Source organism: Balaenoptera acutorostrata, chromosome 12 (assembly GCF_949987535.1).
Source record: "Balaenoptera acutorostrata chromosome 12, mBalAcu1.1, whole genome shotgun sequence".
In the NCBI taxonomy this organism is placed as follows: Eukaryota; Metazoa; Chordata; class Mammalia; order Artiodactyla; family Balaenopteridae; genus Balaenoptera; species Balaenoptera acutorostrata.
The window spans coordinates 52,035,963-52,052,194 of record NC_080075.1 but is presented as its reverse complement, the minus strand read 5'-3'; the positions used below and the strand labels follow the sequence as shown (position 1 = coordinate 52,052,194).

At 34.7% G+C, this 16,232-nt stretch overlaps 1 protein-coding gene across 18 annotated transcripts in view; it reads right to left on the bottom strand.

The window, feature by feature from the left end:
* NRXN1 (neurexin 1) overlaps positions 1–16,232 on the bottom strand; it is a 1,115,884-nt gene that overhangs the window by 320,964 nt on the left and 778,688 nt on the right. For all 18 annotated transcript variants that reach the window (XM_057558508.1, XM_057558511.1, XM_028168477.2 and 15 more), the window contains one exon: positions 183–364. In XM_057558508.1, coding sequence (XP_057414491.1) covers positions 183–364 — 182 coding nt within the window. The remainder of the gene's footprint in view (positions 1–182; positions 365–16,232) is intronic.

Below are 16,232 nucleotides of genomic sequence, written 5' to 3'. Positions count from 1 at the left end.
AAAATCTATTGTCAAGAACATTTTAACAACAGTAATAGCTATAAGGTCTTATTACCTCTAGAGTACATTTATATTTTCTGTATATTTTTTGCTGGGGGGAGGGAAATGTCCAAAAATCAGAATTATTTACAAAAAGCTAACAGTAAAAGCTAAAAGCTGAATCTTATTTTAGAAGTACTTACTATATGCAGCTCTAGGTAGTCTCCCAGGCCAGAAGAACTGTCCACTCGCACCAATACAGCTTCTTTCTGAACAGTGCTAAACCCTATGGCCAGTCTGTCTGCTCGTGTACTTGGCCGGTCATTAGGAGGCCACTTATACGTGATTTGTCCACCACCTTTGCTAAAGATATATGTTGTCCCAGCTGGAAAACAAAAACCAAAACCAATTAGTCCAAATACATCAAGGGCACACTTTCCTATGTTTGTTATGTTGACATATCAGTAAAGTATTAAATTTACACCATGGCAGTCATAAATAAATAAAATAAAATAACAAGAACAAAAACAAAAACCTATGGCAAAGCAAATAAGCAAATAACAGATTTTAATCAAACATGCTCAAGAAAGAGAACAGAGTTTTTTTAAAAAGAAATATCAAGGCAGCTCCATTTTTAATACACTCATTAAATCTACCAGCAGGTGTTTCAGAACAAACGGGAGATTACTGCTTTTTCCACTGAGTTGGACAAGCATGCAATGTAATGGGGCTTTATTTCTTTCTTCCAGTTTAAAAAAATAGTTTAGTAGGAAACATTGACTTTGGATGCTTCAAAAGGAGCAGAAACATATATCAACTTGTTTTTGAAACAAGAGCTTCATGTAGATGTGATAGGGTCATACAGCACAGGGAAGGAAATTGCAAGAAGTATGCTATGAATCAACTTTTATGGGGAGAGGGCCTATTCACATATGACAGATCATAACTAATGGATGAACAGCCATAAGACCCAACAGTCATGTCAAGAAAATACAGATAATAGATCCCATCTATAGAAGTCAGGTCTTATTTAACAAGCAACATCTACTAGTTGTCAAACTATCCAGCTCCATAAAAAGACCCATTTTTTTCCCAAAGCAAATGCTAGTCTTACAGCAATAAGAATAATATCATAGCCTCATTTGGTAAATCTTCAAATTTTACTTTATGATGGTGATGTCAGTAAATTATCTATCTTGCTCTAAAAAGAGTTTTGTTTCAAACAAATTTCCTAAGCATCCAATGTGTTAAAGTCCTATTTCATTGCACCACTGGCATCTACCTCATTTAATGCAATAAGATTAATTCTTTGAGTAAGAATATTTAGAAGAGACAAGCAAAGATATATATAAAGGAGAATGAATCTTCCTCCACACTAAAGGGGACCAGAGAAATATTTATTTAGTTATCCCAGGAATAGACCTTAAGGTACAATTTATAGGAGTGTAGCCTTCCAATAACAAAGGAGGCCAATACATATTTATTGTGTACCTACTATGTGCCAACATGGTAACGAAAGCAATAAAACTAAATACTAAAATTTAGGCCACAAAGCATCTTGTGTGTACAGAAATATAGCTTCTACCAAGAGTAAGGGTTGTAAGTAAAAGTTGAGTGTACAGCAGTATGTTTTCAAGATATCTACACATTAAATTTCTATGAACCAAATTTACCAATTAAATGATGTTGGCAATGTCACATTCATGTACATTTAATTAAATAGCTGATGATATCAATTTTTTTCTCTTTTGATATTTTGGGGCCAATCATTCTTTGTATTCTGTCTGAGACATTTCCATAGGCCCCTGAGAAACTCCAAAGAACTCTGCAATATGCTTAATGTGCCTGACTGGTTAAATAGGCCTTGGTATGTAGACCTGACCCAAGAAACATGTCAAGACAATATTGATGTAAAAGTGATAAAACAGAATCTTGTTAAAAATGCAGTGGTAGAGAGGTTAGTCATTTTCTTGGATACTAATGCATGAAAGTAGTTTATCTCTCTCATGTGAGAATAGGTAAGTTATATTTGAAAGGTACTAATCAGTGTGCAAGCAAAGAAAATTCAGAATATACATATTTGTGTATCAGAAATGCCAGAGCCTTCTACAACCATTTATGTTCTACAACATCAGAAGCTTGTTCACCACAATATTAACAAGCAAGCACTATTTGGTAAATCTTCCTCTTGGTAATTTTTGCAAATAATTAAGTATTAAATGTTTCAGAAAAGCCTACATTGATAAAACACAGGACAAGAACATATAAAAGTAAAGATTTCTTTAAAAGGAGGATGTGGTGGTGACCTCTGAGTGTTAGTACTTGATTGATTTTATTTTTCTCCTTTTAATTAACTTTGTCCTCTAATGACTATATATTTCATGTGAATTAAGAAAAATATTCAAGTAGAGATGCTACTTAACAATATAAAACAAATCGAAGAACTCAGATGTTTTCCAGAATCACCAGAGTAAGGTAGTGTTGTAAGGCAACAATATCATATATTACATGATAATTTTTGACATTAAAAATCACTTTCACAATAATTTTTTCATTTCCTCTCTACTTCTGTATGGAAAGTAGGGCAAGCATTACTCCCACGTCACATTTGAGGAAATTTAGTCAGAAGGATTAACTTGTTAACTAAAGTTGCAAACTTGGAAGAGCTGGTAGGAAATCTAGCATCCAGATTCGACTCCTGTATTTTTTTTTTATTACATAAATGTTTCTGTTATCATAACAAGACAGTCAAGAAAAAGTTAATTGGGTATGTCAGTCTGAATTTATCAAGGCCAACTATTATCATATTCGAATGTCTCATAACCATAAAGTGACATTTGCACCTCATGATCATATACTGTCCTTTCACCTCACAATGCTTTTAAAAAAATTTAAAAATAACATGTCAATGTGAAATGACAGAACATTTAATATATGTTGATTAACATTTAGTTTAGGGTACACTTCCCAAACTTGTGGAACTATGCAAGTTTCCTGTTGCTGAGGATAATAATTTAGAGGTTTATATTTTCAGTAAGATAAATGTCACAATACAAATACTGTTACTCAAGATTTGATTTCATCTCTATTTCAACCTTTCCAATAAGTGTTAAGACTTGGCAACTAGCATGCCAGTACCTACTCTGTCTGCCTTACAATGACTATTCTTCAGGTTTCACCAAAACCAAGCAAAAACAAGCGTAACACCATGTGCCAAACAATGCAATTATTCCTAGTGTCCTTTTTCTTCAGATATATCTGAAAACTAGTGTCCTTTTTCTTCAGATATATCTGAAAATCAATCTCTCTTCTTTTTTCGTTGTATGCACAATAGAGCATTGTATTGTACACATCAGCACAATTCTGTAATAAGCGAGAGAATTAGATGTCCACACCTCCCAACACAGCTCTCTTAACCTACCTCTGTAAGCATCTTGGCTTTAAAAAAAAGATCATTTTGCATCAAACTCTAAAAATCTATGTTCTTAAAGCCCTCCTTCCATCAAGATAGAAAATTACAATATACTCTATTTTGGTGACCTTAACAATATGAGAATACTCCCACAATAAAATGTAGTAGATCAGATGACTAAAGTGTCAAAATCTACTTCATTTAACATGCATCATTCTGAACAAAGAACATGATGTACCTACTGCAGCAGAATAGCTACGTAATTAAGAATGTAAGCTCTGGACTCAGACAGACCAGGGTTCAAATTCCAACTATATCATTTTCTAGTTACATGACATTGACTACTGTGCTATTTATTCTAACCCTTGGGTTTCCTATCCTTGGGGATATTAACACTGTCTATCTCATAGAGCTCTGCCAGGATTAAATGAAACATGCACAGTAACATCTCAGTCTAATTCCTGGCATATGGTAAGTCCCCAATGCATTTTATTTTTCTTTTTTTTTTCATAGCGGTACTATTTTTAATAGTCCAAAATAGAAAACAACCCAAATATCTATCAGTGGTAGAATGGATAAACAATGGTATATTTATACAATGGAATACTCTATAGCAATGAAGATGAATGAACTACAACTACATTCAACAATGCCCTTGATTCTCACTAACATGATGTTGAAAAAAAAAAAAAAGATTATGATTTCCACAACCTTCTGAGACTGAACCAGGAAGAAACAGAAAAATAACAGACCAATCACAAGAACTGAAATTGAAACTGTGATTAAAAATCTTACTACAAACAAAAGCCCAGGACCAGATGGCTTCACAGGCGAATTCTATCAAACATTTAGATAAGAGCTAACACCTATCCTTCTCAAACTCTTCCAAAATATAGCAGAGGGAGGAACACTTCCAAACTCATTCTACGAGGCCACCACCACCCTGATACCAAAACCAGATAAAGATGTCACAAAGAAAGAAAACTACAGGCCAATATCACTGATGAACATAGATGCAAAAATCCTCAGCAAAATACTAGCAAACAGAATCCAACAGCACATTAAAAGGATCATACACCATGATCAAGTGGGGTTTATTCCAGGAATGCAGGGATTCTTCAATATACTCAAATCAATCAATATGATAAACCATATTAACAAATTGAAGGAGAAAAACCATATGATCAAATTGAAGGAGAAAAACCATATGATCATCTCAATAGATGCAGAAAAAGCTTTCGACAAAATTCAACACCCATTTATGATAAAAACTCTCCAGAAAGTAGGCATGGAGGGAACTTACCTCAACATAATGAAGGCCATATACGACAAACCCACAGCCAACATCATTCTCAATGGTGAAAAACTGAAACCATTTCCACTAAGATCAGGGACAAGACAAGGTTGCCCACTCTCATCACTACTATTCAACATAGTTTTGGAAGTTTTAGCCACAGCAATCAGAGAAGAAAAATAAATAAAAGGAATCCAAATCGGAAAAGAACAAGTAAAACTGTCACTGTTTGCAGATGACATGATACTATACATAGAGAATCCTAAAGATGCTACCAGAAAACTACTAGAGCTAATCAATGAATTTGGTAAAGTAGCAGGACACAAAATTAATGCACAGAAATCTCTTGCATTCCTATACATTAATGATGAAAACTCTGAAAGAGAAATTAAGGAAACACTCCCATTTACCACTGCAACAAAAAGAATAAAATATCTAGGAATAAACCTACCTAAGGAGACAAAAGACCTGTATGCAGAAAACTATAAGACACTGATGAAAGAAATTAAAGATGACACAAACAGATGGAGAGATATACCATGTTTCTGGATTGGAAGAATCAACATTGTGAAAATGACTATACTACCTAAAGCAATCTACAGGTTCAATGTAATCCCTATCAAACTACCACTGGCATTTTTCACAGAACTAGAACAAAAAATTTCACAATCTGTATGGAAACACAAAACACCCCGAATACCCAAAGCTATCTTGAGAAAGAAAAACGGAGCTGGAGGAATAAGGCTCCCTGACTTCAGACGATACTACAAAGCTACAGTAATCAAGACAATATGGTACTGGCACAGAAACAGAAATATAGATCTACAGAACAGGATAGAAAGCCCAGAGATGAACCCATGCACATAGGGTCACCTTATCTTTGATAAAGGAGCCGAAAATATACAATGGAGAAAAGACAGCCTCTTCAATAAGTGGTGCTGGGAAAACTGGACAGCTACATGTAAAAGAATGAAATTAGAACACTCCCTAACACCATACACAAAAAATAAACTCAAAATGGATTAAAGACCTAAATGTAAGGCCAGACACTATAAAACTCTTAGAGGAAAACATAGGCAGAACACTCTATGACATAAATCACAGCAAGATCCTTTTTGACCCACCTCTTAGAGAAATGGAAATAAAAACAAAAATAAACAAATGGGACCTAATGAAACTCCAAAGCTTTTGCAGAGCAAAGAAAACCATAAACAAAAAGAAAAGACAACCTTCAGAATGGGAGAAAGTATTTGCAAACGAAGCAACAGACAAAGGATTAATCTCCAAAGTATACAAGCAGCTCATGCAGCTCAATAACCAAAAAACAAACAACCCAATCCAAAAATGGGCAGAAGACCTAAATAGACATTTTTCCAAAGAAGATATACAGATTGCCAACAAACACATGAAAGGATGCTCAACATTACTAATCATTAGAGAAATGCAAATCAAACTACAATGAGGTATCACCTCACACCAGTCAGAATGGCCATCATCAAAAAATCTACAAAGAATAAATACTGGAGAGGGTGTGGAGAAAAAGGGAACCCTGCTGCACTGTTGATGGGAATGTAAATTGATACAGCCACTATGGAGAACAGTATGGAGGTTCCTTAAAAAACTAAAAATAGAACTACCATATGACCCAGCAATCCCACTACTGGGCATATACCCTGAGAAAACCATAATTCAAAAAGAGACATGGACCACAATGTTCACTGCAGCACTATTTACAATAGCCAGGACATGGAAGCAACCTAGGTGTCCATCGACAGATGAATGGATAAAGAAGATGTGGCACATATATACAATGGAATATTACTCAGCCATAAAAAGAAATGAAACTGAGTTATTTGTAGTGAGGTGGATGGACCTAGAGTCTGTCATACAGAGTGAAGTAAGTCAGAAAGAGAAAAAACAAATACTGTATGCTAACACATATATATGGAATCTAAAAAAAATAAAAATGGTTCTGAAGAACCTAGGGGCAGGACAGGAATAAAGACACAGACGTCGAGAATGGACTTGAGGACACGGGGAGAGGGAAGGGTAAGGTGGGAAGAAGTGAGAGAGTGGCATGGACATATATACACTACCAAGTGTAAAATAGCTAGTGGGAAGCAGCCACATAGCACAGGGATATCAGGGGTGGGATAGGGAGGGTGGGAGGGAGACACAAGACGGAGGGGTTATGGGGATATATGTATACGTATAGCTGATTCACTTTGTTATACAGCAGAAACTAACACAACAATGTAAAGCAATTATACTCCAATAAAGATGTTAAAAAATAAATAAATAAAATTTTTTTTAAAAAGAGGAAACTATAATTTGTTATTCTTTCTTCAAATGTGTTGTTACAATTAACAACAGGGTCCTACTGTATAGCACAGGTAACTATATTCAATATTCTGTGATAAACCATAATGGAAAATAATGCATATGTATATATAACTGAATCACTTTGCTATACAGAAGAAATTAACACAACATTGTAAATCAACTACACTTCAATAAAATAAATTTTTAAAAAAAGATTATGATTCCATTTATATAAAATTCACCAGGCAAAGTTGATCTGTGCTGTTAGAAGTCAGAATAGTGTTTATTTTTTTTTTTTGGTCATTTTTTTTTAATTGTGGGAAAATACCCATAACATAAAATTTATCATTTTAACCATTTTAAAGTGTACAATTCAGTGGCATGCAATACATTCACAAATTTGGGTAACCATTACCTCTCTCTAGTTCCAGAACTTCAAGCAGTACCTGTTAGGCAGTCACTCCCCATTCCTCCCTCCCACCCTGACGTTATTTTCCAAGAGGAAGGAATAATGCCTGGGAGGGAACATAGTGGGGGGCTTCTGGATACTGGTAACATACGCTTTTTTTTAAAAATCTGGGTGGGAGTTATATGGCTGTGTTCATGTTGTGAAAATTTATCTAGCTATACACTTATAATTTATATACTTTTTGCATGTGTTGTTATATCTAAGTACACATAGATAAATTTGGAGCTATACTGTGGAAAAACGAACTTTTTGGCCAACCTAATACATTTTAAAGAGAATGGATGGTGTGTGTATGTGTGTGTTAACAACAGAAAATAACTAACATTGCAACATTGTTGTTTTATTTTAATATAAGAGCCTTTAGAAAAGTTTGATTCATTTCAAAGTTGTGTTCAAACCAAATGCCTTTTAAGAAATGGCTTTCCTACATCCCGATTTTTATTAATCTTTTCAGTATTTCATTCCTTGGATTAGCACTTTTGTCACATAAACCCATTCTATTATTATTTACATTCACTAATAATTGACATTGGGAAGGATATATATTTTTTAAATTTATTTATTTATTTTATTTATTTTTGGTTGCGTTGGCTCTTCCTTGCTACGTGCGGGCTTTCTCTAGTTGGGGCGAGCGGGGGCTACTCTTCGTTGCGGTGTGTGGGCTTCTCATTGCGGTGGCTTCTCTTGTTGCGGAGCACCGGCTCTAGGCACGCGGGTGTCCGCAGTTGTGGCTCACCGGCTCTAGAGCGCAGGCTCAGTAGTTGTGGTGCATGGGCTTTGTTGCTCCGCGGCGTGTGGGAACTTCCCGGACCAGGGCTTGAACCCTTGTCCCCTGCATTGGCAGGCGGATTCTTAACAACTGCGCCACCAGGGAAGCCCGGGAAGGATATTAAATTGCATCACGTGGGAGCTTTCATGAGAAAAAGAACATTAGTTCGTTGCCATAAAACATCTAGTATGGTAAGATTTATAACATGATACAAAAAAATTCACTTTGTTAAATAAAGGGGTAAGTCTACGCAAAATGATCTGTCATCTAGCTTCATTTTTTAAATTTTATTTTTATGGAAACATGTTTTACTTTATTATATAAGTGAATTCAACGTGCAGCAACAGTACATCTTAATCACAGTTCCAAGCATTTTATCAGCATGGAAAGGAATGTGGAGGAATGTGGCACCTTTATTATTTATGCATGCTTCTATGTGGCAAGCACTAACACATCAGTGCCATGACTACTAATGGATTTATTGCAAATTAATCTTGACATTTAACATATCACTAAATGTATGGATGACTCAAACTTAAAGTGGTTTTCAGCAATCTTTACATTTAAGTCGTGCATCAAGTCTATATTACTCCCTCCAAACTCGTTAACAAAGCTGGCTTCATCAGATGCAAATTTAGCAGTGTCAACATACTTTACACTGCAATAAATGTTTGTAAATATTATACATGGGCTCTTACTTCTAATGTTTGAACTGCCTGTGATGTTATAATAAATGTATTTTTAGATTTTCACTTAATATCTATTTACATAAAGGGCTCGCTCCCCTCCTTCTTTTTCTTGCCTACCATCTTTTCCCTAAATGTGTCTACTTAAGCCACACTTGTTTCTGCAAAAGCCAATCTATTCCCTCAAATGGGTTGAACCTTTTTGAAAACAAAAACCAATCAGCATGTACAGGTCTGCTTGATTACTGGTTGCTCTGAATCCTTGGTACATGAAACAATAATATAATTCACTTCCGAATAGATTAGCTTCTAACTCATAACATACGTATATGAATAAAAGGTCCTTTTCTAAAAGCCTATAATTCTTCCAGTGTCATCATTTAGGCAATATGAAATATTTAGGCCATTATGATTCTATTAAATGTAACAGGGATATAACACTTTTTTCCACTGAAACTGTGCCAGGCAGTCAGATGGAAATTTAAAGTAAAATATTTATAAACAAGGGGAACTTTTATTTCTCCTACAATCTTGTCAAGAGGCTGCTGCTAAATTTCAATTTCCTGAATAATTTCTACCTATATGGAGGCATTCTTCTTAGTAAAGTTCACAAAAAGCAAAAACAGTAAGAAGGCCACCCTGTATGAAAAAAAAAAAAGTTTTAGGTCTAAAACTAGTAAAACAAACTAATAAATCTGAACAATCTTACTTGTATTCTAAAGCACTAAGAGTTCATTGTCTGTCTACGTTGCTGTAAATTCTTTGTAAGATCACAAAGAATTATTTCGTGAGTGCTATGGATTCTTAATTCCTAAAATTTCATATAAGAGTAATAAAAATTCAGGAAAGGTGGCATTATATTAGGAGAGATCAATGGAATCAGAGTAATAGGAGTTCCTACCAATAATATGTACTCAACTCGAAATCTAAAAAGTAATAACACCAATTACTAATATTGAGGATAAGAGACAGCCCTCGATGCTACAGATCTAAGGGTGAAAAAATGCTAGGAAAGAAAGGAAAATAAAGACTGTGTATCACAACTTGCGACTCCTAATGGAAGATACAATCTTGGCAGAAATGACAAAAGTATTACACCTAGCTAAAGAGACTAGAAAATAAGACAAGGTTTTTACCCAGACATCTTTGAGAAAGAGAGCAGGTAGGTCCTTAATAAAAGAAACAGGGCAAGAAACTTGGCCTGTCACTGAAATGGATTAGATACTGGTCCCATAGACTGGATGAGACCAAAGAAAAGAAAGTCAAGAAGAGTTGAGGTAATTCCCAAAGAATGAAAGCCTTAAGAAAGTAAGTAGCTCAGTGCTTTGTGACCACCTAGAGGGGTGGGATAGGGAGGGTGGGAGGGAGACACAAGACGGAGGGGTTATGGGGATATATGTATACGTATAGCTGATTCACTTTGTTATACAGCAGAAACTAACACAACAATGTAAAGCAATTATACTCCAATAAAGATGTTAAAAAATAAATAAATAAAATTTTTTTTAAAAAGAGGAAACTATAATTTGTTATTCTTTCTTCAAATGTGTTGTTACAATTAACAACAGGGTCCTACTGTATAGCACAGGTAACTATATTCAATATTCTGTGATAAACCATAATGGAAAATAATGCATATGTATATATAACTGAATCACTTTGCTATACAGAAGAAATTAACACAACATTGTAAATCAACTACACTTCAATAAAATAAATTTTTAAAAAAAGATTATGATTCCATTTATATAAAATTCACCAGGCAAAGTTGATCTGTGCTGTTAGAAGTCAGAATAGTGTTTATTTTTTTTTTTTGGTCATTTTTTTTTAATTGTGGGAAAATACCCATAACATAAAATTTATCATTTTAACCATTTTAAAGTGTACAATTCAGTGGCATGCAATACATTCACAAATTTGGGTAACCATTACCTCTCTCTAGTTCCAGAACTTCAAGCAGTACCTGTTAGGCAGTCACTCCCCATTCCTCCCTCCCACCCTGACGTTATTTTCCAAGAGGAAGGAATAATGCCTGGGAGGGAACATAGTGGGGGGCTTCTGGATACTGGTAACATACGCTTTTTTTAAAAAATCTGGGTGGGAGTTATATGGCTGTGTTCATGTTGTGAAAATTTATCTAGCTATACACTTATAATTTATATACTTTTTGCATGTGTTGTTATATCTAAGTACACATAGATAAATTTGGAGCTATACTGTGGAAAAACGAACTTTTTGGCCAACCTAATACATTTTAAAGAGAATGGATGGTGTGTGTATGTGTGTGTTAACAACAGAAAATAACTAACATTGCAACATTGTTGTTTTATTTTAATATAAGAGCCTTTAGAAAAGTTTGATTCATTTCAAAGTTGTGTTCAAACCAAATGCCTTTTAAGAAATGGCTTTCCTACATCCCGATTTTTATTAATCTTTTCAGTATTTCATTCCTTGGATTAGCACTTTTGTCACATAAACCCATTCTATTATTATTTACATTCACTAATAATTGACATTGGGAAGGATATATATTTTTTAAATTTATTTATTTATTTTATTTATTTTTGGTTGCGTTGGCTCTTCCTTGCTACGTGCGGGCTTTCTCTAGTTGGGGCGAGCGGGGGCTACTCTTCGTTGCGGTGTGTGGGCTTCTCATTGCGGTGGCTTCTCTTGTTGCGGAGCACCGGCTCTAGGCACGCGGGTGTCCGCAGTTGTGGCTCACCGGCTCTAGAGCGCAGGCTCAGTAGTTGTGGTGCATGGGCTTTGTTGCTCCGCGGCGTGTGGGAACTTCCCGGACCAGGGCTTGAACCCTTGTCCCCTGCATTGGCAGGCGGATTCTTAACAACTGCGCCACCAGGGAAGCCCGGGAAGGATATTAAATTGCATCACGTGGGAGCTTTCATGAGAAAAAGAACATTAGTTCGTTGCCATAAAACATCTAGTATGGTAAGATTTATAACATGATACAAAAAAATTCACTTTGTTAAATAAAGGGGTAAGTCTACGCAAAATGATCTGTCATCTAGCTTCATTTTTTAAATTTTATTTTTATGGAAACATGTTTTACTTTATTATATAAGTGAATTCAACGTGCAGCAACAGTACATCTTAATCACAGTTCCAAGCATTTTATCAGCATGGAAAGGAATGTGGAGGAATGTGGCACCTTTATTATTTATGCATGCTTCTATGTGGCAAGCACTAACACATCAGTGCCATGACTACTAATGGATTTATTGCAAATTAATCTTGACATTTAACATATCACTAAATGTATGGATGACTCAAACTTAAAGTGGTTTTCAGCAATCTTTACATTTAAGTCGTGCATCAAGTCTATATTACTCCCTCCAAACTCGTTAACAAAGCTGGCTTCATCAGATGCAAATTTAGCAGTGTCAACATACTTTACACTGCAATAAATGTTTGTAAATATTATACATGGGCTCTTACTTCTAATGTTTGAACTGCCTGTGATGTTATAATAAATGTATTTTTAGATTTTCACTTAATATCTATTTACATAAAGGGCTCGCTCCCCTCCTTCTTTTTCTTGCCTACCATCTTTTCCCTAAATGTGTCTACTTAAGCCACACTTGTTTCTGCAAAAGCCAATCTATTCCCTCAAATGGGTTGAACCTTTTTGAAAACAAAAACCAATCAGCATGTACAGGTCTGCTTGATTACTGGTTGCTCTGAATCCTTGGTACATGAAACAATAATATAATTCACTTCCGAATAGATTAGCTTCTAACTCATAACATACGTATATGAATAAAAGGTCCTTTTCTAAAAGCCTATAATTCTTCCAGTGTCATCATTTAGGCAATATGAAATATTTAGGCCATTATGATTCTATTAAATGTAACAGGGATATAACACTTTTTTCCACTGAAACTGTGCCAGGCAGTCAGATGGAAATTTAAAGTAAAATATTTATAAACAAGGGGAACTTTTATTTCTCCTACAATCTTGTCAAGAGGCTGCTGCTAAATTTCAATTTCCTGAATAATTTCTACCTATATGGAGGCATTCTTCTTAGTAAAGTTCACAAAAAGCAAAAACAGTAAGAAGGCCACCCTGTATGAAAAAAAAAAAAGTTTTAGGTCTAAAACTAGTAAAACAAACTAATAAATCTGAACAATCTTACTTGTATTCTAAAGCACTAAGAGTTCATTGTCTGTCTACGTTGCTGTAAATTCTTTGTAAGATCACAAAGAATTATTTCGTGAGTGCTATGGATTCTTAATTCCTAAAATTTCATATAAGAGTAATAAAAATTCAGGAAAGGTGGCATTATATTAGGAGAGATCAATGGAATCAGAGTAATAGGAGTTCCTACCAATAATATGTACTCAACTCGAAATCTAAAAAGTAATAACACCAATTACTAATATTGAGGATAAGAGACAGCCCTCGATGCTACAGATCTAAGGGTGAAAAAATGCTAGGAAAGAAAGGAAAATAAAGACTGTGTATCACAACTTGCGACTCCTAATGGAAGATACAATCTTGGCAGAAATGACAAAAGTATTACACCTAGCTAAAGAGACTAGAAAATAAGACAAGGTTTTTACCCAGACATCTTTGAGAAAGAGAGCAGGTAGGTCCTTAATAAAAGAAACAGGGCAAGAAACTTGGCCTGTCACTGAAATGGATTAGATACTGGTCCCATAGACTGGATGAGACCAAAGAAAAGAAAGTCAAGAAGAGTTGAGGTAATTCCCAAAGAATGAAAGCCTTAAGAAAGTAAGTAGCTCAGTGCTTTGTGACCACCTAGAGGGGTGGGATAGGGAGGGTGGGAGGGAGACACAAGAGGGAGGCGATATGGGGATATATGTATACGTATAGCTGATTCACTTTGTTATACAGCAGAAACTAACACACCATTGTAAAGCAATTATACTCCAATAAAGATGTTAAAAAAAAAAAAAAAAGAAAGTAAGTAGCTCATGATGACATTCAAGATAGAAGGAGCATTGGGAGGTTTTTCATATATGGCATGTTACATGGTCCATCAGAACCCTAGACTCAGGAATTAAGGAAATTTATTGAATTTTTAAAAAAACAGTTTGTTGAATATTTACTAAATTGAATGCAAACTGACAAAATTGTGAGCACCCTGTTTCCATGCACTGGAATTTCCTGAGAGTGTCACTGTACAGGCACTGCACACACACGGCTCCGTTAAAAACTCATCGTGAGCTTGGTTCACGTTTTTTCACAAATTCTTGAACCCTGTGAAAATCAGAAGTAAGACTCTCAGGGTCCATGAGGACTCACTAGGCATTAAAAACTAACATCTCCCAAACTTTCAATGGGATCAAACAAGCCTGAACCACTCAGACTCCACAGTAGACCTGGGAATCATGAAAGCAGAGGAGTCATCTCCACTAAGCCAGCCCATATGAGATTTAGCTCTGGTCCAGTCAAGATACCATTTTAAAAGGAAAAATGGTGTGTGCTTATTCACTAAGAAATTCTAATCAAGATAAAACTCAAGAAAATGGAATAGCAAAAAAACTATCATGATTCCTATAAAATTAGGAATCATTTCTCTTAAAGATAATTTCAATAGTAACTGTGCACTTCAATGACAAAGTAGGGAAATTTTCCCTTTGCCTATTGGTCCAAAATTTTTCTCTAATAAAAGCCTTTTTAAATAAATATTATGAATTTTTCTATAGTCTATTTTCTGTAATAAAAATTCTATATTCCATAGATCTTGGCAGGAATAATATATGTATAAATGTATCATGTATATTTTTCATTTTGGTATTTGACATTTCCATATTTTGACATTTATGGAAAGAATATGCTACATGGAAAAAAGTATTCAATCTTTGGAAAACAGGTGCGCTCTTCTTTAATAACTAAAGTAATTCTCAAGTAGATTCATGGCTGACCTACTGTTTCCATACTCTAGACATTTGTTCAGGGATGTCACAAATAGCTGCACAGACTGTCAAAAAGGCAGTATTCATATAAATGAGACAAGAATGATGTCCAACGGTGTTGTACAAAGTTGAGACTTTATGTAATTAATCACTGATGTCAGTTGTAGTCATTTGGATAAGTCATTCTCTTTTTCTGTCTTATAAGGAAATTAATTGAAATAAGAAACATTCCTAAATTGACCTATCTCTTGGTTGTCTAATATGTGAAAAAAACTAGGAATATAAAACTGGAAACACACAATCCTTTTTCCCAAACAGGTAGGATCTGTGTATTAAAGATAAATATCAGGGCAAGGTGGGTTTATGAGAGATATCAGATAAATGGTATTCAGCCGTGTCACCATCTATTTTGGATTTTTTTTAAAAAAAATCTTTGAAAAGATGACGATGTTAAAGGCACTGATTAATGGTAACATAAAATGAACAGAACAAATGATAAGCAAGAACAATTATATCTATATTATCTTTTCAGATCAAAGTCATATAAGTGTTTAAATATTTTGAGATAATTTTCAGTGAATAATATCTTAGTAAATCTATGCAAGAAGTAATACTTCACTTAGTGGTTTCTTTGCAATATACTTTCTTTTAAAAGCTACTCATTATTTCCCTCTCTAAACATGTTATTTAGAAAATACTCCCTCCAGGAAGAATTGAGTTCAATAGTTTGAGCTGCCCAGTGAGACAAGCTTGTTCCAAGATCAAATTCAAAGTCTTGGAACCTTTAAAAAAACTCTTGGAATCTAAGTTATCTGGCTGAGAAGAAAAACAAGTAAATGGTAGACCTTCTGCCAATCAGATTAGAAAAGAATTCATAAAGATAGCAAAATGATCTAGAGTTAAAAATAAAACCAAGCAAATCAATCCCACAACCAATAACCCCAAGAACATCAAATGCTTATGTCTTCCCTTCTGAAACTAGACTCCCTCAAGCAGTAAGTGAATTTTATGAAAAAGTCTCTGGCAAGTAATTCAGTAATCAATTTGCATTAGGGCTATAGGCAGCAGAGATGGAGAGAGAAGAAATCATACCTTCCGGTACTTTATGAAAAATCTTATTTTAAAGAACATATAATAAGCTGTGTAAGTTCCTAATAAATTCTTTAAATTATTATCTAGTAAGTAAAGGTCGCAATTGCCTAGCGATGGCCTTTAATTTACTTTTTTCATAAATTAATTGTTAAAATGGTTTTCATCAGGTTTTCAGAGTCAAGAATTTACTAGAATTATGGTGTAAAAAAATTCTTCAGTTAAAAACAACTGACATAAACATAGACTTAATGCTGAAATGCTCTTGGAGAAGACTAAGGGAAACTTTGCTTTTAAAAATGACAAAACGGAGGC